At 41.7% G+C, this 27,104-nt stretch overlaps 1 protein-coding gene across 1 annotated transcript in view; it reads right to left on the minus strand.

The window, feature by feature from the left end:
- si:dkeyp-19e1.3 (TBC1 domain family member 10B) overlaps nt 1–27,104 on the minus strand; it is a 92,602-nt gene that overhangs the window by 21,550 nt on the left and 43,948 nt on the right. Inside the window, exons 3-8 of the mRNA XM_039017063.1 lie at nt 23,050–23,135; nt 22,785–22,824; nt 22,638–22,718; nt 22,144–22,251; nt 21,462–21,571; nt 6,785–6,833 (exon numbers count right to left, since the gene is read on the minus strand). Of these exons, the coding sequence (XP_038872991.1) occupies nt 6,785–6,833; nt 21,462–21,571; nt 22,144–22,251; nt 22,638–22,718; nt 22,785–22,824; nt 23,050–23,135 (474 nt within the window). The remainder of the gene's footprint in view (nt 1–6,784; nt 6,834–21,461; nt 21,572–22,143; nt 22,252–22,637; nt 22,719–22,784; nt 22,825–23,049; nt 23,136–27,104) is intronic.

A 27,104-nucleotide genomic window follows, 5' to 3' on the forward strand; every position in this document is an offset into this window, starting at 1 on the left:
CTAAAGTTCCATGTGTAATACTTGTATCTTTTATCAATGTTTATTATGAGTATTTCTGTAAATTGATGTGGCTCTCTGCAAAATCACTGGATGTTTTGGAGGCAAAACATTACACGCCAATGTAAACTCAGATTTCTGGATATAAATATGAACTTTACCGAACAAAACATACATGTATTGTGTTACATGAAGTCCTATGAGTGTGTCATCTGATGAAGATCATCAAAGGTTAGTGATTCATTTTATCTATATTTCTGCTTTTTGTGACTCCTCTCTTTGGCTGGAAAAATGGCTGTGTTTTTCTGTGACTTGGCTCTGACTTAACATAATCGTTTGGTTTGCTTTCGTCGTAAAGCCTTTTTGAAATCGGACACTGTGGCTGGATTTACAACAAGTGTATCTTTAAAATGGTGTAAAATAGATGTATGTTTGAGGAATTTTAATTATGGGATTTCTGTTGTTTTGAATTTGGCGCCCTGCAGTTTCACTGGCTGTTGACGAGGTGAGACGCTACCGTCCCACATACCCTAGAGAGGTTAAGGGAGAAGGAACAGTTTGTGGCCCATATCTCTTAACTTCCTGCCTAGTAATATGTTTTGAGAGAAGGAGGAGACTCCACCCAAATTGGGGTATATATACTACCACTACTGTGAATTTCTTTTGTCTTATGGAGCTTTATCGACCCAATGGGTGAAAAAACTTGGTTTGAGCTTTATTAAGCTTCCTTGAGTTTTAATAGGTTCACTTAGAACCTAACAGTTGGCGCTGCGAGCATGGTTCTCCACGATTTGCAGTCAAACTAGAGATTCCGAATCAGTGAAACAGGAGCCGGCACCAGAAACAAGGTAGGCACAGTTTCTACACCTGTTATCACTAATTTTGACATCTTGGGGTGATGAGTTGTAGGCTGAACCAATTATAGGATACGGACCTAAAAAGCCTGAGCTAATTCAGTAGTCCCTTGTATTACGATCGGTCGTAGCTTTAAAGAGGGTAAGTCCCGAGCAGGATAGATCCTGTGGAGGGTAAGTCTCGTAGCTTTAAAGAGGGTAAGTCCCAAGCAGGATAGATCCTGTGGAGGGTAAGTATCGTAGCTTTAAAGAGGTTAAGTCCCGAGCAGGATAGTTCCTATGGAGGATAAGTCTTGTAGGTAAAGGGTAAGTCCCGAGCAGGATAGTTCCTGTGGAGGGTAAATCTCTTAGAGAGAGGGTAAGTCCTGAACAGGGTGATCCTGTGGAGGGTAAATCCCTAGTGTAGTGGTTTATCAGCCAGACCCGTAAGGAGGGTGAAAGTCTCAGCCGCAGTGGTGACGAGGCAGCATAGTGTGTGCGTGTGTGGATGGATAAAGTGTCATGCTTGTGTACTAGGATAAAAGGTTGCCTATAAATTCTGAAGGAGAGCCACATTCAGGGTTAAAAGAAAAGCAATAAGATATTTGAACGCTGATTGATTTGGGTGTATTAGTAGTAGCAATAAAGAGAGGTTGGTTTTATGCCCTGTGGGGCGGGGAACCGTGACAGATTATGTGGAAATAGGCAGACAAGTGTGAATAAATTTGGTAATAAGTGATATGAGGTGTTGCACTAGAATAAGACATAAGGTCACCCGTATTCTCCAGTAATACATTTGCAGACGCTATAATTGGTTCTAATACAAGGTATTAAGTGCTGTGACCAATTAATAGGCACAAATACCATAACTATTCTCCGGGGAAGTGGGCAGCGCTACCTTGGAAAATAGTTAATAGAAGGTGTGTATTAGAGATGGGAGTGAGGAAGATCTAAACACCCTGGACATTGTCGGGAGAGGTTTCGGAATAATAACTATTGAAATGGCAACAGACAGACAACTTACCTTGGCTTCTTACTGCATTCGCATAACAGGCAGTCTCCTCGTGGAGAGCAATGTAATCAGGTGGTTAGAGCGTTGGACTAGTTAACTGTAAGGTTGCAAGATTGGATCCCCAGAGCTGACAAGGTGAAAATCTGTCGTTCTTCCCCTGAACAAGGCAGTTAACCCACCGTTCCTAGGCCGTCATTGAAAATAAGAATTTGTTCTTAACTGACTTGCCTAGTTAAATAAAGGTATAAATAAAGGTATTAAAAAAATTAAATAATAAAAATTAAAAAAAATCGGCGCCCAAAAATACCGATTTCCGATTGTTATGAAAACTTGAAATCGGCCCTAATTAATCGGCCATTCCGATTAATCGGTCGACCTCTAATTGTGATATGTGTAATGCTGATTTCATTTTTGTTTCGATACAAATTTCACCAGATTGGGGCCTGCTGGATCGTTGGGATTTTCCTCAATGGGTTAGAGTTCTAACTCCCTGATCTGGTAATTCTTCGGAGAGGTCGCCAGTAAAATGGTGGGAAAAATGGACCAGAGAGACTGCTGGTGGCGCCTCAGGTGAGAGACTTGTGTACGTGGTAAAAATGGATTAATTAATTAGGATATTAAAATAGGGACATTAAATGTGACAGGCAAAGAGTTACATATTTGCCGTTGGGAAGATGAGCTGTAATGCTATCTGAAGAAGAACCAATGAAGACACGCTAGGATAGGTGCCAGGAGAAGGAGGGGTGGTCAACCGTTCCCGTAACTGTTCAGTTGGGGTGACAGGTTTATTGAGGAAGGTCTACACACTGCGAAATGTATAGCAATTCTGACTAAGAATGCATGGGACAAATGTGGGTTGTAATGAGCAGAGTTATTACCAGCAATAAAAGTTCATTTGTAAATGTACATTCTAACTGTGATAATGTCACGGTCGAATCGTACTACACCGGTTCCGATGCTCGTCAGATGTGGCAGGGCTTGCAAACTATTACAGGAGGAAAGCAACGCTGAGAGCTGCCCAGTAACACGAACCTACTAAACGAGCTACATAACTTCTATGCTCGCTTCGATGTAAGTAATACTGAAACATGCATGAGAGCATCAGCTGTTCCGGACAACTGTGTGATCACGCTCTCTGCAGCAGATGTGAGTAAGACCTTTAAACAGGTCAACATACACAAGGCCGCAGGGCCAGGACGTGTACTCCGAGCATGCGCTGACCAACTGGCAAGTGTCTCCACAGACATTTTCAACCTCTCCCCGTCGGAGTCTGTAATACCAACATGTTTCAAGCAGACCACCATAGTCCCTGTGCCCAAGAACACCTGCCTAAATAACTACCGATCCTAAAAGTTGTCAAAGACTCCAGCCACCCTAGTTAGAGACTGTTCTCTCTGCTACTGCACGGCAAGCGGTACCGGACCGCTAAGTCTAGGTCCAAGAGGTTTCTAAACAGCTTTCTACCCCCAAGCCATAAGAAAGTGAGGTCCAAAGGCATTTGTACGGTGACAATTTTGCTGTTTTGGCTCTTTACTCCATCCAGCACTTTGGATTTCAAATTATCCAATTACTGTGTACATAGTCCCCCCATTTTAGGGAACCAAAAGTATTTGGACAAATTCACTTGTGTATTAAAGTAGTCAAAAGTTCAGTATTTGGTTCCATATTTCTAGCACACAATGACTACATCAAGCTTGTGAATCTACAAACGTGTTATGTGCATGAGGTAGTCACCTGGAATGCATTTCAATTAACAGGTGTGCCTTGTTAAAAACATATTTGTGGAATTTCTTTCCTACTTAATGCGTTTGAGCTAATCAGTTGTGTTGTGACAAGGTAGGGGTGGTATACAGAAGATAGTAAAAGACCAAGTCCATATTATGGCAAGAACATCTCAAATAAGCAGCGATAAATGACAGTCCATCATTGTTTTAAGACACGAAGGTCAATTAGCACAATTTTTTTAAAGAACTTTTGAAGTTTAAGTGCAGTCGTAAAAACCAAGTGCTATGATGAAACTGGCTCTCATGAGGACTGCCACAGGAATGGAAGACCCAGAGTTACCTCTGCTGTTACCAGCCTCAGAAATGGCAGCCCAAATAAATGCTTCAGAGTTCAAGTAACAGACACATCAACATCAACTGTTCTGAGGAGACTGTGTGAATCAGACCTTCAAGCTTGAATTGTTGCAAAAAAAACACTACTAAAGGACACCAATAAGAAAAAGAGACTTGCTTGGGCCAAGAAACACGAGCAATGGACATTAGACCGGTGGAAAATGGTCCTTTGGTCTGAGTCCAAATTTGAGATTTTTTGTTCCAACCGCCGTGTCTTTATGAGATGCGGTGTGGGTGAACGGATGATCTCTGCATGTATTTCCCACCGTAAAGCATGGAGGAGGAGGTGTTATGGTGTGGGGGTGCTTTGCTGGTTACACTGTCTGTGATGTATTTATAATTCAAGGCACACTTAACCAGCATGGCTACCACAGCATTCTGCCACGATAGACCATCCCATCTGGTTTGGGCTTAGTGGGACTATCATTTGTTTTTCAACAGGACAATGACCCAACACACCTGCAGGCTGTGTAAGGGCTATTTTACCAAGGAGAGTGATGGAGCACCTCAACCAAATTGAGATGGTTGGGGATGAGTCGGACCGCAGAGTGAAGGAAAAGCAGCCAACAAATGCTCAGCACATGTGGGAACTCCTTCAAGACTGATGGAAAAGCATTCCAGGTGAAGCTGGTTGAGAGAATGCCAAGATTATGCAAAGCGGTCATCAAGGCAAAGGGTGGCTAATTGAAGTATCTCAAATATGAAATATATTTTTTATTTGTTTAACACTTTTTTGGTTACTACATGATTCCATGTGTTATTTCGTAGTTTTGATATCTTCACTATTATTCTACAATGTAGAAAATAGTAAAAATAAAGAAAAACCTTTGAATGAGTAGGTGTTCTAAAACTTTTGACTGGTAGTGTATATTATGATCAAATAGCCACAGTAGTCTACAAGGCCACTGTTAAAATTAACTTAAAGCCGGTACAGCCTCAGTGTTCACAGTAAAAGTGCGCTGGAAATTGCACAGAATTTTCACAACATTCAAGTTTGCGCTCAGCCGGCCTGAAGTTTCTGGAAAAACTTAGAGGGAACATTGCTTGGGGGTATGATCTTTATGCCTCTAACTTTCTCACTCATCGGTTACCCAATATGGATTGAAATACCCCAAAATGAAAGCTGACAGTCTGCACTTTAATCCAAAGTGCTGAAGAACAGAGCTAAAACAACAAAAAATGGGTCACTGTCCAAATATTTTTGGACCTCACTTTACAGTGCCTTCGGAAAGTATTCAGACACCTTGACTTTTTCCACATTTTGTTAAGTTACAGCCTTATTCTAAAATGGATTAAAGAAAAAAAATCCTTGTCCAATCGACACACAATACCCCATAATGACAAAGCGAACACAGGTTTTTGAATTTTTTTGCAAATGAACCCCCCCCCCCCCCCCCCCAAAAACGTATTTACATAAGTATTCAGACCCTTTGCTATGAGACACGAAATTGAGGTCAGGTGCATCCTATTTCCATTGATCATCCTTGAAATGTTTCTACAACTTGATTGGAGTCCACCTGTGGTAAAATCAATTGATTGGAAATTATTTGTAAAGGCACACACCGGTCTATATAAGGTCCCACAGTTGACAGTGCATGTCAGAGCAAAAACCAAGACATGAGGTCAAAGGAATTGTCCATAGAGCTCCGAGACAGGAATGTGTCGAGGCACAGATCTGGGGAAGGTACCAAAACATTTCTGCAACATTGAAGGTCTCTAAGAAAACAGTGACCTCCACCATCATTCTTAAATGGAAGACGTTTGGAATCACCAAGACCCTTCCTAGAGCTGCTCGCCCGGCCAAACTGAGCAATCGGGGAAGAAGGGCCTTGGTAAGAGAGGTGACCAAGAACCTGATGGTCACTCTGACAGAGCTCCTCTGTGGAGATGGGAGAACCTTCCAGAAGGACAACCATCTCTGCAGCACTCTACCAATCAGGCCTTTATGGTCAGATAGAAGCCACTCCTCAGTAAAAGGCACGATAGCCCGCTTGTTGTTTTCCAAAAGGCACCTAAAACCCTCTCAGACCATGAGAAACAAGATTCTCTGGTCTGACGAAACCAAGATTGAACTCTTTGGCCTGAATGCCAAGCATCATGTGTGGAGGAAACCTGCTACCATCCCTACGGTGAAGCATGGTGGTTGCAACATCATGTTGTGCAGATGTTTTTCAGCGGCAGAGGCTGGGAGACTAGTCAGGTTCGAGGCAAAGATGAACAGAGCAAAATACAGAAAGATCCTTGACAAAATCCTGCTCCTCAGACTGGGGGGGAGGGAGGTTCACCTTCCAACAGGACAACAACCCTAAGCACACAGCAAAGACAACGCAGTAGTGGCTTCCCGACAAGTCTCTTAATATCCTAGATCGGCTCAGCCAGAGGCTGGACTTAAACCTGATCAAACATCTCTGGAGAGACCTGAAAATAGCTGTGCAGCAATGCTCCCCATCCAACCTGACAGAGCTTGAGAGGATCTGCAGAGAATGGGAGAAACAGGTGTGCCAAGCTTGTAGCGTCCTACCCAAGAAGACTCGAGACTGTAATCGCTGCCAAACGTGCTTCAACAAACTGAGTAAAGGGTCTGAATACTTATGTAAATGTGATATGTTTTTAAATATTTTTTATTACTTTTCAAACATTTCTAAAAACCTGTTTTAGCTTTGTCAGTATGGTGTATTGTGTGTAGATTGATGAGGGAAAAAACAAATGAATACATTTTAGAATGAGGCTGTAACCTAACAAAATGTGGGAAAAGGGGTTTGAATATTTTCCGTTGACACTGTATGAGTATACGCAGACATGACATAGGTGCCACACACACTCACCGTGTTGTATACGGAGTAGGCCGCTAGCACATGGAACAGGGCCTGCTGCCTGTGAAGAGAGAAAGAACAACACTTACAACCAGCTCATTGACACCTTTCACACACACAGTATAGTTGCCAGTTGTCAGAATGGTAACATAACACTCAAAAAAGGATGAATGAAGGCTCAAGTACACTGGCAATGAACTTCTGTGTGTGAAATATAACGTTCTTTGGAACTAAGCTTGTCTTTAACTATAATAGAAATCATAACCAAAGCAACTGAAGTGGAGAGATGGTGTCTCTTATTCAAAACGTGCATTTTCTCAAGACCGACCACACCAGGAACGATTACTCATGCATAAACCATCTCCCCCTCCCACCCACGTCCTCCTCCCCCACCCTGCCCCTACATCTCCATTAATGAGGATGCATCCCAAATGGGACCCTATTCCCCATTTATAGTACACTACATAGGGTAGAGGGTGCCATTTGGGAATAAGCTTTAGTCCCTCACAGGCAGATTTATAATGAAAACATCCATGAACTAAACTAGAGTGAAAAGACGTTGGCAGCGACCGCCAGTCTCTGAAACACAGGGATGTAGTCTAACTGTGTACTGTACTTTGTATCCATGTGGATGTCAAGGACATTCCTCTCTTTTCCTCTAAGTACTAAACTCCTGCTGGTATCGACTACTGCCCTGACCCTGTGCATCAAATCAATGATAAAGTGTTAAAGGTCAACTGCCCTTGAAAACGGCCTATGTGGCATTGATATGAGTCAGAAACATTTATTCTCGTGTCAAAATTGGGTAACTAGGATAATTTTGCTTATTAATTCTGTCTCATCCAAAACACAGCTTTGTAAGTTAGTTCGTCACGACTTACGGGAGGTTTGGTTTGGGCTTAATTACATGCCCACCTTTGCCAATGATACCCAATTGCCCAGAGACAAAAAAACATTGATCCGCCCCCAGCTGCTATGTGGACATTTGTAGTCAAGTCTACATAGGGGAGCGACACATGTTAAGTTCATGTTTTAAGTATCCCTATATTTCTGTTATTATGCTGCTATCAGTCTGTTATTAGTACGCCTGCGTGGCAGTCTCCATGGAGATGGACCAGGCTGAGCGTGATGGCAACTATGTACTGTGGAAATACGGGGAAGTAAACTAGGTTCAACTGGAACCTAGTCGATGTGCCAATTTTGAGTTCACATTGGTGGCAGAGGATGGGGTAATATCTACAATGTGCCACCTCACTTCGGCTAGAAGAGGTCATGGAATCTGGGCACGGGTTACTTATCTGGACGAGAAAAAGCAAACACTTGCGGTGGTATTAGCGCCGGAGGGAAGAGCGAGAGATACAGCACTAGAAATAGCCGTTGAGGATTTGAACAAGGATGACAGTATGGGAGCTTATCAGAGCACTGGATTCTGTGTTTCGTAAAGAAGAGAAAGACCGTGCCTACGAGGCATATTCAAACTTTGACAGTGTTTGGTTGCAATGACGGACTACATAATTGATTTCAAACAGAGGTACAATAGGATGCGCAAGTACGACATGGTTCTCAAGTTGCTAGATACTGCCTGTCTGGATAGTAGGGAGAAACAGTCGACTGCTTGTACTGTGTTGACTTATGCGTCAATGAAGTCGGGCACAAAAAAGTATTTTGTGAAAATACGTCTGTCGCACCCATAACAAATGGAATGCAAGTGAGTGATGCGGCATATTACAATGAGCAGCAGAGAAAAGACGCCAACAAGTCACATTCAAGACAACCAGATGAGGGCGCCATTGCCCTGCACAAATTCACTGGACAGGTATGGAAGGATATCAAAAAGTGCTATTTGTCAAAGCACTTACCATTGTGTTAAAGACTGTCCTCATAAAAATGAACAAATTAAACATAGGAAAATGTAAACAAACATGGAGCAGCGTAACATTACACTGTTTTCAAATCTGCATCTGCATCTGATACTGAAATCTTTATAGTTGAATCCTTATGATCGGCTGTGATTGATACTGCATGTACACGCGTATTGAACTAAATATGAAAGTACAAAATATGATTGACATACCAATCAACCGTCGTTCATTCTCCAAGTGAGTCAAGATACAGGCAAAAAATTGTCAGACTAAGTGTCACATTGAAACAGAGGTGGTCCCTGTAGATATCCCCTTACTATTAAGCAAAGCTTTCCTCAAGAAGGCAGGGGCTGTACTAGACATAAAAAATGGCAAGGCAGTGATTGTTTAAACAACCATTTACCCTTGAACTTAATACCTCAGGCCACTATTGGGTAAACATTTTAGACAAAGACATTACACAGAGTCCATGTAAAAATTTGATTCTGATGGACACAGAGCACATGGAGATTCTGACAGTCGAAGAGAACATGACCACAGAGGAAAAACACAAATTGTTAAAACTTTAAACAGTTTGGACATGCTACAGTTGACAGACGTCAGAAATTACTCAGTATTTCCATTCTACGGCAGATAGTTAACAGTTGTGAGACAGAAATACAGCAAACCTAAGCCCAGAGCAGCTGTTGGTTTGCCACTGGCGTCCAAGTACAATGAAACAGTGGCTGTAGAGCTACATGAGCTAGGACCAAGTGTGTGGTACCTTCACATAATCGACCACTTCACACGCTTCAGCGCTGGAAGCATTGTGAATACAAAGAAATCCAGTGAAATCGTCAAGCACTTCATTCTTTCCTGGATAAGTGTGCATGGCCCGCCCCAGACATTTTACAGTGACAATGGAGTTGATGGGTTCTGATTTCTTGACTTATACTTATTCCTTTCACCGAGGGAGAGAGGGTAATTTATAACATTTACATTATGTCAGGAGACGTTACTGTTAGCTATCAGGGATCCAATGGGAGGAGGAAAGACAGTGTGGTACGAGTCAACATGACAGCAGTGAGTTGGGGAGGAGTGAGCACTTTGGGGCAGAGGTCAGGTCAGATGAAGTGAGAAAGAACAGGTATCACTAAGGTTCTGTCTAGCAACAGAAATGCATTGGCTGTTCAGATGTGTAGGAGAAAAGGTTACATATCAGTGCTTGTGTAAATATGTCTTTTGTCTTATGCAGCTGTATTGACCCAATGGGCGAATAAACTTGGTTTAAGCTTTACTAATCGTCCGTGAGTTTTACTAGGTTAATTTGGAACCTAACAGAGGAAAATTCAATAATGAAATAAGAGAAATGGCTGAGAAATTCAACATGGAAGTAAAGACAACTGCTGCATTCAGTCCATGGAGCAATGGACTTCTGGAGAGACATAATAAAACACCTCAGAAATCATGCTAAAAGCGAAGCAAGACAATGGATGTGACTGGAAAACAGCCCTAGATTGGCTTTTATGGCAAAAAACTCCACGCACAATGTACATGGCTACAGCCCATACCAACTAGTGTTCAAGCAGAACCCTAACCCTGCTCTCTTTCGGGTCAGTTTCAGTGTCCATATCATTGGATGTGACATCTGGTAGGTTTTGTCTGTTAATGTGTCCTTTTGTCATTTTCTGTAGGAGGCCATAGACATTAATTACCATCGCAATATTAGGTTAAAAGGTCTGCGAAACAACGTGTACAATGTCAACCATTACTCAACCACATCATAGATTGACTAATTTACTTGTGGAACGGCGCATACAGTGCAACATGAAATAGATGCATAATACACGATATCAAGTCACAAGGCCGACTTCAAATGCCAACATCCATACGCAGCGCGGGACTTTCATGTTTGGGAAAGCTTTTCTTTTTCGTAATAAAATTGCACCTTTATAATAAAGGATTGCATGCGTCTATCATCGCATTTGCAGACTAATGTAAAATAGGCTACTATGCCTAATATGATGAGTAGGCTAATAATATCACTCAATCACTGCAAGAGAAACACAGTTCTGAACAATGCGTGCCTGAGCACGTAATGACTAGGTCTAATCAGAGACGTTTCTTCTCCTTTCTTTGCACAGGAAAAATGTGGCCTTTTATAAACACACTTCATGTAATTCTACCACACGTTATATGACTGGAGACATAAGCAAATCAGTAAATCAGTAAAAACAACCGTGTCTTGAATGTAACCATCTAATCTAGGCCTACGAAAAGGGGAGACACAAATTGTACAATTTGACGACCATCAAGCCTGGAGGGAATTATTGTCCGCCAAAAAACTTTCCAGTGATACTGATCCAATGATAAAGACAGTGAATATCCACACACTCACCGGGGAAATGGCCGATGCGGTCCGCTGGTGCCAATAAGATACTGTTCGCTCAATTGGGAGAAGAGAATTTTGATAACTATAGACAGATGAGTCTTTTCTTTGTCTTCTCTTTTCAGCGACAGCACTTTGCTTTCTAAACTATGCTTTTCTTACGATTGTAGGCCTAGGCCTATTTACCTGCTTTTCACTGACCGCTGCAACTCAACAGTCTGCTATTTGGTAGGCTATTTGCCACACACGCTGCCCAAATTGTGTGCTTAAAACAATCCACAGCTCATTTTTAAAGAAGCTTCTGCGGCCAAATCATGCTCTCTCTGTTGTAGTATTTTCAAAGATTTTATTGATTTCTGTATAGGCACGAGTAATTACAATTGAAGTCAGAAGTTTACATACACTTAGGTTGAAGTCATTAAAACTCGTTTTTCAACCACTCCACAAATTTCTTGTTAACAAACTATAGTTTTGGCAAGTCGGTTAGGACATCTACTTTGTGCATGACACAATTTTTACAACAATTGTTTACACACAGATTATTTCACTTAATCACAATTCCAGTGGGTCAGAAGTTTACATACACTAAGTTGACTGTGCCTTTACACAGCTTGGAAAATTCCAGAAAATGATGTCATGGCTTTAGAAGCTTCTGATAGGCTAATTGACATAATTTGAGTCAATTGGAGGTGTACCTGTGGATGTATTTCAAGGCCTACCTTCAAACTCAGTGCCTCTTTGCTTGACATCATGGAAAAATCAAAAGAGATCAGCCAAGACCTCAGAAAACAATTATAGACCTCCACAAGTCTGGTTCATCCTTACGAGAAATTTCCAAACCCCTGAAGGTACCACATTCATCTGTACAAACAATTGAACGCAAGTATAAACACCATGAGACCATGCAGCCGTCATACCGCTCAGGAAGGAGATGCATTCAGTCTCCTAGAGATGAACGTACTTTGGTGCAAAAAGTGCAACTCAATCCATGAACAACAGCAAAGGACCTTGGGAAGATGCTGGAGGAAACAGGTACAAACGTATCTATATCCACAGTAAAATGAGTCCTATATCAACATAAACCGCTCAGCAAGGAAGAAGCCCGGCTCCAAAACCGCCATAAAAAAGCCAGACTACGGTTTGCAACTGCACATGAGAACAAAGGTCGTACTTTTTGGAGAAATGTCCTCTGGTCTGACGTAACAAAAATAGAACTGTTTGGCCATAAAGACCATCGTTATGTTTGGAGGAAAAAGGGGGATGCTTGCAAGCCGAAGAACATCATCCCAACCGTGAAACACGGGGGTGGCAGCATCATGTTGTGGTGGTGCTTTGCTGCAGTAGGGACTGGTGCATTTCACAAAATAGATGGCATCATGAGGCAGGAAAATTATGTGGATATATTGAAGCAACATCTCAAGACATCAGTCAGGAAGTTAAAGCTTGGTCGCAAATGGGTCTTCCAAATGGACAATGACCCCAAGCATACTTCCAAAGTTGTGGAAAAATGGCTTAAGGACAACAAAGTCAAGGTATTGGAGTGGCCATCACAAAGCGCTGACCTCAATCCCATAGAAAATCTGTGGGCAGAACTGAAAAAGCGTGTGCGAGCAAGGAGGCCTACAATCCTGACTCAGCTACACCAGCTCTGTCAGAAGGAATAGGCCAAAATTCAGCCAACTTATTGTGGGAAGCTTGTGGAAGCAAACCCAAAACTTTTGACCCAAGTTAAACAATTTAAAGGCAATGCTACCAAATACGAATTGAGTGCATGTAAACTTCTGACCCACTGGGAACGTGATGAAAGAAATAAAAGCTGAAATAAATCATTCTCTATTATTCTGACATTTCACATTCCTAAAATAAAGTGGCGATCCTAACTGACCAAAAACAGGTTATTTTTACTAGGATTAAATGTTAGGAATTGTGAAAAGCTGAGTTTAAATGTATTTGGCTAAGGTGTATGTAAACTTCCGACTTCAACTGTATATAGGTAATTTTAGCACATTTAATTCAATTAACTTTAGGGGAAGCTTATCTTCCCCTAGATTATTGGACACGCCGCCTATGCCGACATAAATCTGAAATTAATCGGTGCAAAAAACAGCTGGCCGCGAGGCTCACAAGGCCGAGTTCAAATGCCAACTTCAAATTCAAAGCATCGGTGCACCGCCTAAACGGCAAAGTAAACTGTCTGGCACGGTCTCTGCTCTATGCAGAGAGAAAGGTGCGCAGGCTGGCAGCTTCTCTCCGAGCGATGTTCTGCATGGTCCTAAATCCAGCCAACCAATTCATTAAACAGCCGTTACATTTGAATTGGGATTGGAATGTGGTCAAGGCCCACTCCACAGACATCTGCTGCAACTTAATCTTTAGCGTGTCAGCTCTGCAGCACCAGGGATCGAAAAGGTATGGCACCGCACTCGCAACAGTCATGTATGACTGTTTAAACATGCTTAAACATACAGTAAAAGTCAAAAGTTTGGCCACACCTACTCATTCCAGGGTTTTTCTTTATTTTTTTTACTATTTTCTACACTGTATAATAGTGAAGACATCACAACTATGAAATAACACCTACGGAATCATGTGTTAACCAAATCAAAATATATTATATATTTGAGATTCTTCAAAGTAGCCACCCTTTGCACACTCTTGGCATTCTCTCAACCAGCTTCATGAGGTAGTCACCTGGAATGCATTTCAATTAACAGGTGTGCCTTGTTAAAAAATAATTTGTGGAATTTCTTTCCTTCTTAATGCGCTTGAGCCAATCAGCTGTGTTGTGACAAGGTAGGAGTGGTATACAGAAGATAGGCCTATTTGGTAAAAGCCAAGTCCGTATTATGGCAAAAACAGATCAAATAAGCAAAGAGAAATGACAGTCCATCATTCCTATAAGACATGAAGGTCAGTCAACGTGGAACATTTCAAGAACTTTGAAAGTTTCTTCAAGTGCAGTCGCAAAAACCATCATGCGCTATAATGAAACTGTCTCTCATGAGGACCACCACAGGAAAGACCCAGAGGTGCCTCTGCTACAGAGTTCATTAGTTACCAGCCTCAAAAACTGCAGCCCAAATAAATGCTTCACAGAGTTCAAGTAACAGACACATCTCAACATCAACTGTTCAGAGGAGACGGTGTGAATCAGGCCTTCAAGGTCAAATTGCTGAAAAGAAAACCACTACTAAAGGACACCAATAATAATAAGAGACTTGCCTGGGCCAAGAAACACAGGCAATGGACATTATACCAGTGGAAATCTGTTCTTTGGTCTGATGAGTCCATTTTTATTTGTTTAACACTTTTTTGATTACTACATGATTCCATGTGTGTTAATTCATAGTTTTGATGTCTTTAATATTCTACAATGTGTAAAAATAGTAAAAAATAAAGATAAACCCTTCTATGTGTAGAAGTGGGGATGGCAGAATGTGTACAATGTGTGTGTGCCTGGTATGAATGCAAGCCTCTGTGTGTGTGTGTGCCCACGTAGGTGTATTAGTGTAAGGTTTAATCTGTGTGTGTGTGCAGGCATGTATTTTATGCCTGTGTGTGTGTGTGTGTGTCTGTTCGTGTTAGCACGTTTATGTGCTTGTGTGCCTATGCCTGTGTTTGTGTGGTGTATTTGTGTGTGTGTTTTAGCACGTGTATGTGCCTTTGTTTTTTGTTTTACTATCCTTGTGGGGACCAGGGTATGAGCATGCCCAATTTGACTGGAGTGCGGAGCGAGTTTCCCCAAAGGCTGGTCCGGCCTTCTTGCACGCTCCAATTTCACCCCCAGTACCGCTCACTTCAAAAGCTCAGGGCATGTCCGGACCAGCATGTATTTATAGGCTAGTTGTGTGCTGCTATAGCCCATTGCATTAGCTACTGTCATGGAGTTCACTCAATATTTTCATAAAGTTAGCTAAGTGTGTCATTGTAGCAAAGTATTTATAAACCAAAAATCTGATCTCTTAAAAGTTTGGTTCATTTTTGTTTCTCTTATCTATACAATAGACTATCATTGATTTTGGCCCAATAGGCCTGACATATTACCTCTTTCAAGGAGCTTTCTGTTTTCATAGGGTTATTTTGCCTAAAATCCTTTAGGCCTACCTATAGAATAAATTAAAAAAATTTAAAAAACTCAGCATCCCTGCCCAGACTGGCAAGAGGGATCCGAAGGGTGTTTAGCATCCCCAGTGGCTCTGCAAGTGCGGAGAGGGTATTCTCTGCTGCTGGCCTGCATGAGCCAGGCACCATCACATGAGTCTGAACCCACAGACTGGCCAAACTCGTGTTTCCAAAAGTGAATTCAAAAAGGCACTGAGCCCAACAAGACAATTTTTGTTTCATTTTGATTGAATTCTAAGTCACAGCCTATATGCGCAATTTAGACTATAATGATTTAATACAACGATATGTTGTTTAAAAGCTAAGCGCTTAATATTTATGCCAGCCTAGTGTCGCACTCGCAAATGCGTCACAATTTCTCTCTTTGTAGGCTATAGCCTTAAATTAATTTAAATAATATGCGAATAATATAGCCTAAAAAATACATTTTTGTTCAATCTTAGGCTACCTGTCTGGCTCCTGACCTATTTAGTGTTCATATGCTGTTTAATATGACATATAAAATAATCATAAAAAATAATTGGAGAATCATTCAAAGTTATACGCTACTACGCCAAGTCTTTCCTGAGCCACCAGTCATAAGCTTTAAGAGATGTCCTACCCTAAATGACAAATTAGTCCACAGTTACCTTCCGGGTGACTCTCAAAAAACTTGGCTTGACCACAAACCCAAGGGCTCTTTTAAATGTAACCATTGCAATAATATTGCACAGAAGAAGTATTTTGTTGACACAGCTTCCAAAATGGAGTATTACGTCAAGCATTTCATTAACTGTAAAACCACTCATGTCATCTATAGATTGAAATGTCCACAGTGCAAGGTGTTCTACATTGGACGGACAAAGAGACGTCTTCAAGACCGCTTAGCGGAACACAGGTACGCCATACGGGTAGGCAATGAAGACTACCCCATGGCAAGGCACTACAAGTCCCTACACCATGGCAACCCTGCCTCCCTACAAGCTATGGGTATTGATCATATTCTGGCCTCTATTAGAAAAGAGGACCGTCTTAAACAGTTAAACCAAAGGGAACGTTTTTGGATTTACAAACTACAGGCCACTAAATACCCTGGTTTAAATGAAGATATGGATTTCCCACCCTTCCTGTAGGGTTGTGATGGGTCCATTTGCTGTCATCTAGTGGACATTTTGCTCAATTGCCCTCAGCTATGTTTAGACTGTTGTTGTTCATGTTTTGCTGTGTTCTAGTGTACTATGGAATATATTGCTTTCTTATTCTTGACACTTCTCCCAGTCATATTTAAGGTTAGAACTATCTTTTAGTGTTCTGATACTTCTAGCTTGGAGTTGTATTTATAGCTACAGTATTTCACCTTTTAATGTGTATAGTATTGCTTACTAGGTGTGTCCAATCAATTTTGTAACCACTCCCTCTTCCAATTAGGGCTAATTGGAAAAGCTGTTAAGAGGACATTGTATTCCTTTTTTTTTTGTGTACTCCCTGACAAAGGCGTCGGTTTAAAAAAAATGTTGTTTCTATTGAGCATGCCATACTAACAAAGGCATTTTAATTAATTATATGAAGAGTGCCTTGGTCCTCCTTTCTTTTTGATGACCAATTTACCCCTTTTTACCAAAGAGCATCTTCTGTCTACCAACATGTACTATTGTGTACATTAGAGCTTCCCTTCCTCCTCTTTCTACTAGTTATGACATATAGCCTATTTGAAATGGTGAGTGTTTCTTTTTATGTTATTTATTAAAATACTTTTCATTCAAATCATATGGTTTGGTTTCAATACTTCACAACCAAATGGCAGGTCCAGGTAGTCACACAAATAGATGAGTGTTGGTTAAATGGTGATTTTAATGAATGGAGCGAATTTGGAGTCACATTTTTCTTTTTCTGTGAATTATTTAGCAGACCACTCACATACTCAAGTCGTCACAAGGATAGTAAAACAAGGGGGAATTTTTGCCAGTCTCCACAAGGAAAAAGGCTATTTTAGGCTTACGCCTCCATCACACCGACAGCGTCATTGCATTTTGGTAGACCAGAAGTTCATTTCCAATGGAACGCTGCGTTTGCCTTGCAGCATTGCGTTGCAGAGGCAGTTCCAGTGTGTTCTGTGTGGTGCATACGTTGGATTTATCCAACGTATGCGTCAAACTGAATGGGCAGACGGCTTAACACAAATGGTAGCAGAAGGTGAATGTTGAACTTTTATTGCACACATATCCAGATTCTACGTACAAATTTGTGCAATGACGCCGCCGGTGTGATCGAGGCAATCGGGATTGGGTTTAGGGTTACAATTAGGGGCTTACGGTTAGGGTTTAGGGAAAATAGGATTTTGATGGGGACCAAACAATTGATTCCCAATAAGGATAGTAAAACAAACATGTGAGTGCGTATGAGTATGCGTGTGTGTGTGTCAAGGTTAGGGGTCTGAGTTCAGACCTGTAGGAGACTTAGCGAAGTCAGACATGGACATGAGGCAGGGGAACCAAAACAGTTGGGGTTTTAGAGACACCAAACCAAAACACAGGCCGGAGCCAGTGAGACAAAGACAAAATATGAAAGCTAAGCTAACCTTGATCACTTACATAATGGGGTCAAAGGTTGGGAAAAAAGTTATGCAACAAGGCTCTAGGGATGGAACACTGGCTAGGGTTGTTATTGCGATTGGTCTGAATCTCAGAGATTCATTAAAGAATGTTTAATTGACAATACTTTGCCCCGACAAGAAAGAGCCATTTGAAAATGTTTCCCTGTCGAGACGAACAGTGACACGGCGTGTTGAGGACATCGCAGAGAATATGGAACAACAGTTGAAAGACAAGGTAAAGGATTTCACCTATTTCTCCTTGGCCCTAGATGAGAGCAGTGATGCACGTGAGGAGCTTGCTTCAGTGCAGTCAATGAAGAGCACAACCACAGGGAAATATTTATTGGAGGTTAATAAGTGTGTGGCAAAGCTGGGACTGAGTTTTGAAAAGTTATCCAGTGTGACCACTAATGGGTGCCCAAACTTGACGGGAAAAAAATTGGCGTTTTGAAAAGGACACAAGATCAAGTAGCTGAGCTGAACCCAGATCAGAAAAGTATTTTCCTGCATTGCATTATTCATCAGGAGGTGCTCTGTAAATGTGTTCTGAAAACGAGCCATGTTGTGGATACAGTCACTAAAGTGGTAAACTTCTTAAGAGCAAAATCTTTAAACGACAGGCAGTTTGTTTCACTGTTGGAAGAGACAGAGTCGGGTCATGCAGATCTCTACCACACAAACGGGAGATGGGTGAGTTTGGGGAAGGTGCTTAAAAAGGGTGTGGGACCAGAAGTCGGAGATTGCGGAGTTTTTGCAAATGAAAGGAAAATGTGGATTTCCCTCAACTGCAACAAAGAATGGTTGGCTGATTTTGCCTTCACCGTGGACATCATGGCCCTCAGGAATAAATTCCAAACTACAAGGGAAGGGCCTTTTTGCACATCAGATGTACAGCATTGATGTACAGCCTTCAAGGGAAAATTACTCCTCCTGACCCGCCAAGTAGAAGCCAACAAACTCACCCACCTTCCGACACTACTAGTCTGTTCACTATCAGATGACCAGTGGAAGTATACATTGCTGCTGCGTGCTTTGAACGGTGAGTTTTATCGTCGTTTTGAGAATTTCAAAGTGTTGGAAAATGAAATGCTGTTGGTTTCCTCTCCTTTCACTATCAATGTGGATAACATCCCACTGACCTGCAACTTGAGCTTATCAATCTTCAGTCTGATGCAGTGATTGGAGATCTCTCGATGAACAAAATTTTCCAAAGATTAGGAGTCATGCTCAGAAGATGTTTGTGCTGTTTGGGTCAACCTATGTATGTGAACAGACATTTTCAGTGATGAAATATAACAAGTCAAGGCACAGATCATCTCTTACTGACTCTCACCTCTCAGCAATCCTGTGCATAGCGACGTCAGAAACTATACCTGACTTCATTGCTCTAGTCAATGCCCATCAGAGACTGCACTCCTCACACTGATTGAGTATTTTAAACATAATATTGAGCTTTCTCTCTTTCTTGTGTTTTTGTGCATAACCCGTTAACAAGAGTTCTGTCCGTGGTGCTGAATGCACAGTGTAATTTTCCCTCCATGTAGTTCATTGCATGTTTAATAATGAAAAAAACTACCAAAAGGAGAACATGGATGTGGTTTATTTCTGTGCATGTTCAAAAAGTTAAATAAGTAGAATACCTGGACGTGATTTACAGTAGAAATATCTGTCAACACAGTCATATACATGATGTATAATCCTGCAATCGCAATCACACTGCCCTAACCCATCTGGACAAGAGGAAAATGTGTAAGAATCTATGTAAGAATGCTGTTCATCGACAACAGCTCAGCATTTAACGCCATAGTACCCTCCAAACTCGTCATTAAGCTCGAGACCCTGGGTCTAGACCCCGCCCTGTGCAACTGGGTCCTGGACTTCCTGACGGGCCGCCCCCCAGGTGGTGAGGGTAGGAAACAACATCTCCACCCCGCTGATCCTCAACATTGGGGTGCAACAACAAGGGTGCGTTCTCAGCCCTCTCCTGTACTCCCTGTTCACCCATGACTGCGTGGCCACGCACGCCTCCAACTCAATCATCAAGTTTGCAGACGACACTACAGTGGTAGGCTTGATTACCAACAACGACAAGACGGCCTACAGGGAGTAGGTGAGGGCCCTCGAAGTGTGGTGTCAGGAAAATAACCTCACACTCAATGTCAACAAAACAAAGGAGATGATCATGGACTTCAGGAAACAGCAGAGGGAGCAGCCCCCTATCCACGGGACAGTAGTGGAGAAGGTGGAAAGTTTTAAGTTCCTCGGCGTACACATCACGGACAAACTGAAATGGTCCACCCACACAGATAGCGTGGTGAAGAAGGCACAGCAGCGCCTCTTCAACCTCAGGAGGCTGAAGAAATTTGGCTTGTCACCAAAAACACTCAAACCTTTAGAGATGCACAATCGAGAGCATCCTGTCGGGCTGTATCACCGCCTGGTATGGCAACTGCTCCGCCCACAACCGTAAGGCTCTCCAGAAAGTAGTGAGGTCTGCACAACGCATCACTGGGGGCAAACTACCTGCTCTCCAGGTCACCTACACCACCGAATGTCACAGGAAGGCCATAAAGATCATCAAGGACAACAAACACCCGTGCCACTACCTGTTCCCCCCGCTATCATACAGAAGGCGAGGTCAGTACAGGTGCATCAAAGCGGGGACCGAGAGAATGAAAAACAGCTTCTATCTCAAGGCCATCAGACTGTTAAACAGCCCTCACTAACATTGAGTGGCTGCTGCCAACATACTGACTCATCTCTAGCCACTTTAATAATGAAAAATTGGATGGAATAAATGTATCCTAAGCCACTTTAAATAATGTTTACATACCCTACATTACTCATATGTATATACTGTACTCTATACCATCTGCTGCATCTTGCCTATGCCGTTCGGCCATCCATATATTTTTATGTACATATATAACCAAGCATTCATTCCTTTACACTTGTGTGTATAAGGTAGTTGTTGTGTAATTGTTATATTACTTGTTAGGTACTACTGCATGGTCGGAACTAGAAGCACAAGCATTTCGCTACACTCGCATTAACATCTGCTAACCATGTGTATGTGACAAATACATTTTTATTTGATATGATTCTGGCCCGCGATGGCAAAATTATATTCTTATGTGGCCCTCCATGGAAAGTAATTGCCCAGGCCTGATGTGCCTGATGGTGTAGCAGTAGCAGGTGTCTCACTTGACTCTGAAACAGCCCATGAACAACATCATTTGCATAATAATCAATAATTCCAAGGAATACAATAATTCCAAGGAATTTCACAGGTTTTTCCGAAATTCTGGTTGAAGGGTTTTCCCTGCTTATTCCCTCCTGGTTCAGGTAATCTTCCAAGCAGAATTTCTGAAAAACCTGGAAACTTCCTGTGAAAGTTTCCAGAATCGTACAACCCTATTCATAATATACCAATAGCATGCATTGTTACAGCCCTGGTTAGTGGCTTTAGGGTGATAACGATGAGTATGACATATTTGACTCCGAAGCAGCCCATGAACATGTGCATAATAAGGAGTGCAAAATTCCAAGTTATTTCCCAGGTTTTTCCCGAAATTCTGGTTGAAGGGTTTTCCCTGCTTATTCCCTCATGGTTCCGGTAATCTTCCAAGTGGAATTTCTGAAAAAGCTGGACACTTCCTGAGAAAGTTTCCGGAATTGTACAACCCTATTCATGATATACCAATAGCATGCTTTGTTACAGCCCTGGTTAGTGGCTTTAGGGTGATAACTATGAGTATGACGTACTTGACTCCAAAGCGTTCCATGAACATGATGTTGTTCCGGAAGGTTCTGTTGACATCCAGATCAATCTGTTTGATCTCTGTAGAGAAACTCCTGGCCTGCTCCTTCATAGTCTGGCCATAAAGGAACCAAGCAGAATAACATCAGTTACTGTATACCAGACCTGGGTTCAAATACATGAGTATTCACAAATAATGTGGCCCAAATCAACTACTCCTATTGGAACTTTCCTAAAAATACCATACTATTTGAAAGTATTTTCAAATACATTATTTCAAATACTAAACCAATACCAAACTGACCTGGGTTAAAAGCATGGGAGTGTACTTGAGTCAGTTTATACTTTCCAAGTGTATTTCCAAATACATTCTAAAATTAAATTACTTCTCTTTTCAAATAAATCCAAAACCTAAATACTTACTTCCAAATGTCTTTCAAAGTAATTGAAATACCCTATTATTATTTAAACCCAGGTCTGCTGTATACAAGGGGTAGCCAACTCTCCTCCAGGAGAGCTACCCTTCTGCAGAATCCCAAATCAACCCCTAGCCCCTACCCCTAGGCTCTTCTGTAGATCTGAAAGGATGTGGATAGGTGTGGAATATAGCAATATAACAAACAGTCCACCAAGCCTATAATACAGCAAGATGAAGGGAGAAAGAGTTTAATTCTATAGTGTGCTCACCTCATACTTTCCAGAGTTCTCCTGCTTCACCTTCTCTACATCCAGTAGCAGAGCCCAGGCCTGGCCTCTCAACTGGAGGGGGATTCCCTTGTACACACGCTTCACCATCTAGAGATGGGCAGAGAGAGACCAAAGAAACAGAGACCAGAGAAAGAGAGAGGAAGAGCTATATTAAGACTGCCTTAAACACGCTTCACCTTCTAAAGAGACCAGACTGAAAGCCCAGAAAGAGAAAGACCAGAGAGAGTAGATATCAGTAGACGGGGTGATCATTAAAGAGGAGGTTCCCCTAGTACACTATCTCTACCATCTAAAGAAAGACACAAGGGCTAAAAGAGGAAAAAGGAAAACTACAACTAATGATTCCCCCTCCATCACAAAAATTATAAGACTGGAGATTGAAGTGAGATTGAAAAAGGGAAGCAAAGAACAAATGAGAGAGAGAGGGCTGAGGAGTTGTTTGTGGTGCGTATAGTCAGCACTGGGTCGGTCACCTTGTCGCTGTTCCTGTACTTGTCCCACTTCTTGACCATCTTCAGCCATTTCTCCACCCGCTCTATCTCCTGATGCTTTTGCTGAAGGGAAGACAGAAGAAATAAACAAATCAATCAATCAACCCAAAGGTGATCAGCAGTACATACCTTCTCTTCAATTGCACTCGGAGTCGGCAGCTCCTCTTCGCTGAGGAGAAAGACACAAACAAAAGGTGAGTCAGTGGATACTGGTGCGTTCATTACAGCGGTTTAAGGCTTCCCTTCTCTTCTCCTCCCATGTGCATGTTGTGTGTGTGTACTCTAAACCCAGTACTCTGCTAAGGTTGAAGCCCTAAACCTAGGCACATGGTTGGGGTGAACCCCTGGCTCCAGAAGAGAGGTGAACACTGTCGGAGCTGTCATGTTAACTTACTGCAGGAAGCCGTGGCGGTCTGTGACCTTATAGATGCTGTAGTCAGTATCCTCCCAGGGGTCGATGTGGACACCCTCCTGCCTGCCCTGAAAACACACAAAAATGATATAATTTTTTATTAAAGCCTCAAATCACAAACTAAAAGGACAATACAGCAGGATCAGTTAAATTCAACGTGTATTTAATTATAGTACACATACAGCAGTACAAACGCATGCACGCACACAAGAAAGTAGTCATATAATTTTGGATTTTTGTATCATATTGTATAACCGCTGATTAAACTAACACTGTAAAAGTGTGACAAAATAGGTGGGGAGGCGCGCCCTGCTCAAATCGAATCGCAATCTGCACCGCTCGTTCATATTGTCAACAATGCAGCATGATGCATTGTCCAGAAACATACATCTCTTTTCCATTAAATTGAAGTCGGAAGTTTACATACACTTAGGTTGGAGTCATTAAAACTTGTTTTTCAACCACTCCACAAAATTATTGTTAACAAACTATAGTTCTGGCAAGTCAGTTAGGACATCTACTTTGTGTATGACTCAAGTACATTTTCCTAAAATTATTTACAGACAGATTATTTCACTTATAATTCACTGTATCACAATTCCAGTGGGTCAGAAGTTTACATACACTAAGTTGACTGTGCCTGTAAACAGCTTGGAAAATTCCAGAAAATTATGTCATGGCTGTAGAAGCTTCTGATAGGCTAATTGACATCATTTGAGTCAATTGGAGGTGTATCTGTGGATGTATTTCAAGGCCTACCTTCAAACTCAGTGCCTCTTTGCTTGATATCATGGGAAATTCAAACGAAATCAGCCAAGACCTCAGACTTTTTTTGTAGACCTCCACAAATCTGGTTCATCCTTGGGAGCAATTTCCAAACGCCTGAAGGTACCACGTTCATCTGTACAAACAATAGTACGCAAGTACAAACACCATAGGACCACGCAGCCGTCATACCGCTCAGGAAGGAGACGCGTTCTGTCTCTTAGAGATGAACATACTTTGGTGCAAAAAGTGCAAATCAATCCCAGAACAACAGCAAAGGACCTTGTGAAGATGCTGGAGGAAACAGGTACAAAAGTATCTATATCCACAGTAAAACGAGTCCTATATCGACATAACCTGAAAGGCCGCTCAGCAAGGAAGAAGCCACGGCTCCAAAACCACCATTAAAAAGCCAGACTACGGTTTGCAACTGCACATGGGGACAAAGATCATACTTTTTGGAGAAATGTCCTCTCGTCTGATGAAACAAAAATAGAACTGTTTGGCCATAATGACCATGGTTATGTTTGGCGGAAAAAGGGGAAGAACACCATCCCAACCATGAAGCACGGGGGTGGCAGCATCATGTTGTGGGGGTGCTTTGCTGCAGTAGGGACTGGTGCACTTCACAAAATAGATTGCATCATGAGGGGAAATTATGTTATTGACAAAATTATTGACAAACTGGATAATCTTGCTAGCTAGCAGAGAGAGAGAGGCTATGACACTAAGTTAGCTGGTCAAAAACATTGCAGGCAGTGTAGGCTTACAGTGGTTGCTCCACTAAGAATTTTGTGATTATGCTGCGGAATTTAGAGGTAATTTGTGGTTTAGTATGGTACCCTGCATCACCACTTCATTGCTCCAGAGACCAGGGGGAGTTAGAGCACTGATTTTGCCTTTGGGTCCTACTGTGTCTGACAATGAATGGGCGACATAAACCTAAATAGAAAGTGATAATTGTGCATGACTTACTAAAAAACTGTTACACTAAGTTTTTTATTATTTTATTTTGTTCTGATTATTTTGCTCTTCCTGTAGTATTGTAGCCCACTCGACCGGTCACGTTGTACAGTGCCTGAGTGGCGTGGCGGTTTAAGACACTGCATAGCAGTGCAAGCTGTGTTGCTACAGATGCTGGTTCAATACCCATGCCCATACCCTCGACAGATACCCATGAGATGATTGTAGGTTTTTTGGTTTCTCTCCCTCTAAAAATATAAATAAATAAAGCCAGTTTGTTATTTAGTATTATTTCCAAATTAGTAACAATATTCTCAGATATTTTATTAACCCTGTTATTAGCAGGATGTCATATTGGTCATGGCACCCGAGTGGCTCACAATGGTATTGCCTTCCAGCGCTCCAGCTGTATCCACTGAAAGCGCGCGAGGTTCAAGGCACGAGAGCAGAGGGAACGAGATGGGCCGCAGAGCCGCGCACACAAGAATGACCTAGCCCATGGGGAAGGGAGGACGAGAAGGGGGGTGGACTTTAAGGGGCATTGCACTAATAACGGCGCTGACTAGGGAAACATTCCCACTGTTCTTAGTGCCAGTCTGCACCTTCAAACGAAAACTATGTAACTAGTAATGTTATGCTTTTGTTAATAAAATAATGATAAAAATACTCTTGCAAAATGCCAATGTTTATTTAATTATAGATCCATAACGAATTACTATGGGAATAAATATCACTGAATTACAGAAATATCCTCCAATCCTCTATATGTAATTATTGGCGGAGAGTCACGTCATACTTTTCGATACACTGTAGGCCTACCGTAGGCGACATGAGTCTCACTAGTGTTGAGTAATGTGCTGTTAAGTGGTGTAGATCTTATTTAAAGAGCATATTGAAGTTCCATCCTAACGGAAACCCAGAGGGGTTTCGTGGAATAGAAACACCATAATATCAAATTAATTAAGAAAGATTTCTTAAATTCAGTCCCATATACTATGTTATTACAAAAAAAGTTTTACATTCTTTAGTACAGCCACTATTGCAGGCAATCAAATGCTTCTCAAAGATTCCCTCTGGTGTTCAAACTAGCACTAACTAGCATTATTGGTACCAGTGGTTCACACAAATAACGTGCGACAGAATTCTGCGGCACCATGCCAGCTCCGCCGCAACTTTTAAAGGACGAACCACTGTACTTGTAACGTTTCTAGTACACAGGTAGAAACCTTATGATAAATGTTAAATAGCTAGATATATCTATAAATGTTAGTTAGACAATTTATACAAAATACATAGCTAGATCAGTTAGGCATAGTGTATAGCTAGCTATATTAGCGGTTTACCACATTGAACTTACCCGGTTTATCTCCTTCACTGCTGACACTCATGATGTAACTTTACAGGGTAGGTCGATAGGAAACCGAAGTTACAGGCATTTCATACCCACCACAGAACTTGGTTTCAGACAGTCTCATTCCGAATCCTGCCTTCCACTGGTTATAGATATTGAAATCCTCCGGGGTTAAATGAGCACCGCATCCAGTAAACACGCCTGCGGTTTCCCTTACTCAAATGAGATTCCTTCAAACGGAAAAAACAGTCCCACTTCAAAGCTAGCTTCTCGTTTTGGGAAACAAATGAGTCGCAACCCTGGACTTGTGGGTATTACTGCATCCAGCAACACCACACCTCCTTGGCATATTTAGCTTTTAAAAAACCTGCTAGGTCTGAAATGAAAACTAGCTACTACTACAACACTCAATAGCACGCTCGACTAACACTACCAAACGCACAGGAGTAGAGCAGATGCAGTTTTTCGCATGAAGTTATATGATGTCTTCATCGTGGATGTACATAGCTCACCAGCGCCAATACTTGGTTTGGAATGTAACATCAGCCAGCTTGAACTTGCTAAGTAGCATTAGTTCGCCATATGACATTGAGAAATATTGCAATGTGGGTAGTTCCCGAAGATATCCGGAAATAAGTTAATATGTAAAAACACAAAATATATGTTTGTAGTTATAGGTAACCAGATCGTAACTACAACAAAGTCTTGGACCACACTGTGTTGTTACTTTGGTGTGTAAAAACGTATACTTCCTACTATGGCTGGGGCGGTCACTACATTTAGTTAATTAACAAACACATTCAGCATCTCCTGGCTTCCACTGATGCAGACCTTTGGAACAACTACATTTAAAAAAGTCAATCCATGTAATACAGCCTACACCTTCACAATAAATGCATTATTTATTTTCGACAGGTCTAAAGAAACATGATATGAAGAACAGAATAGCATACTCTGA

Source organism: Salvelinus namaycush, chromosome 21 (assembly GCF_016432855.1).
Source record: "Salvelinus namaycush isolate Seneca chromosome 21, SaNama_1.0, whole genome shotgun sequence".
Lineage (NCBI taxonomy): Eukaryota > Metazoa > Chordata > Actinopteri > Salmoniformes > Salmonidae > Salvelinus > Salvelinus namaycush.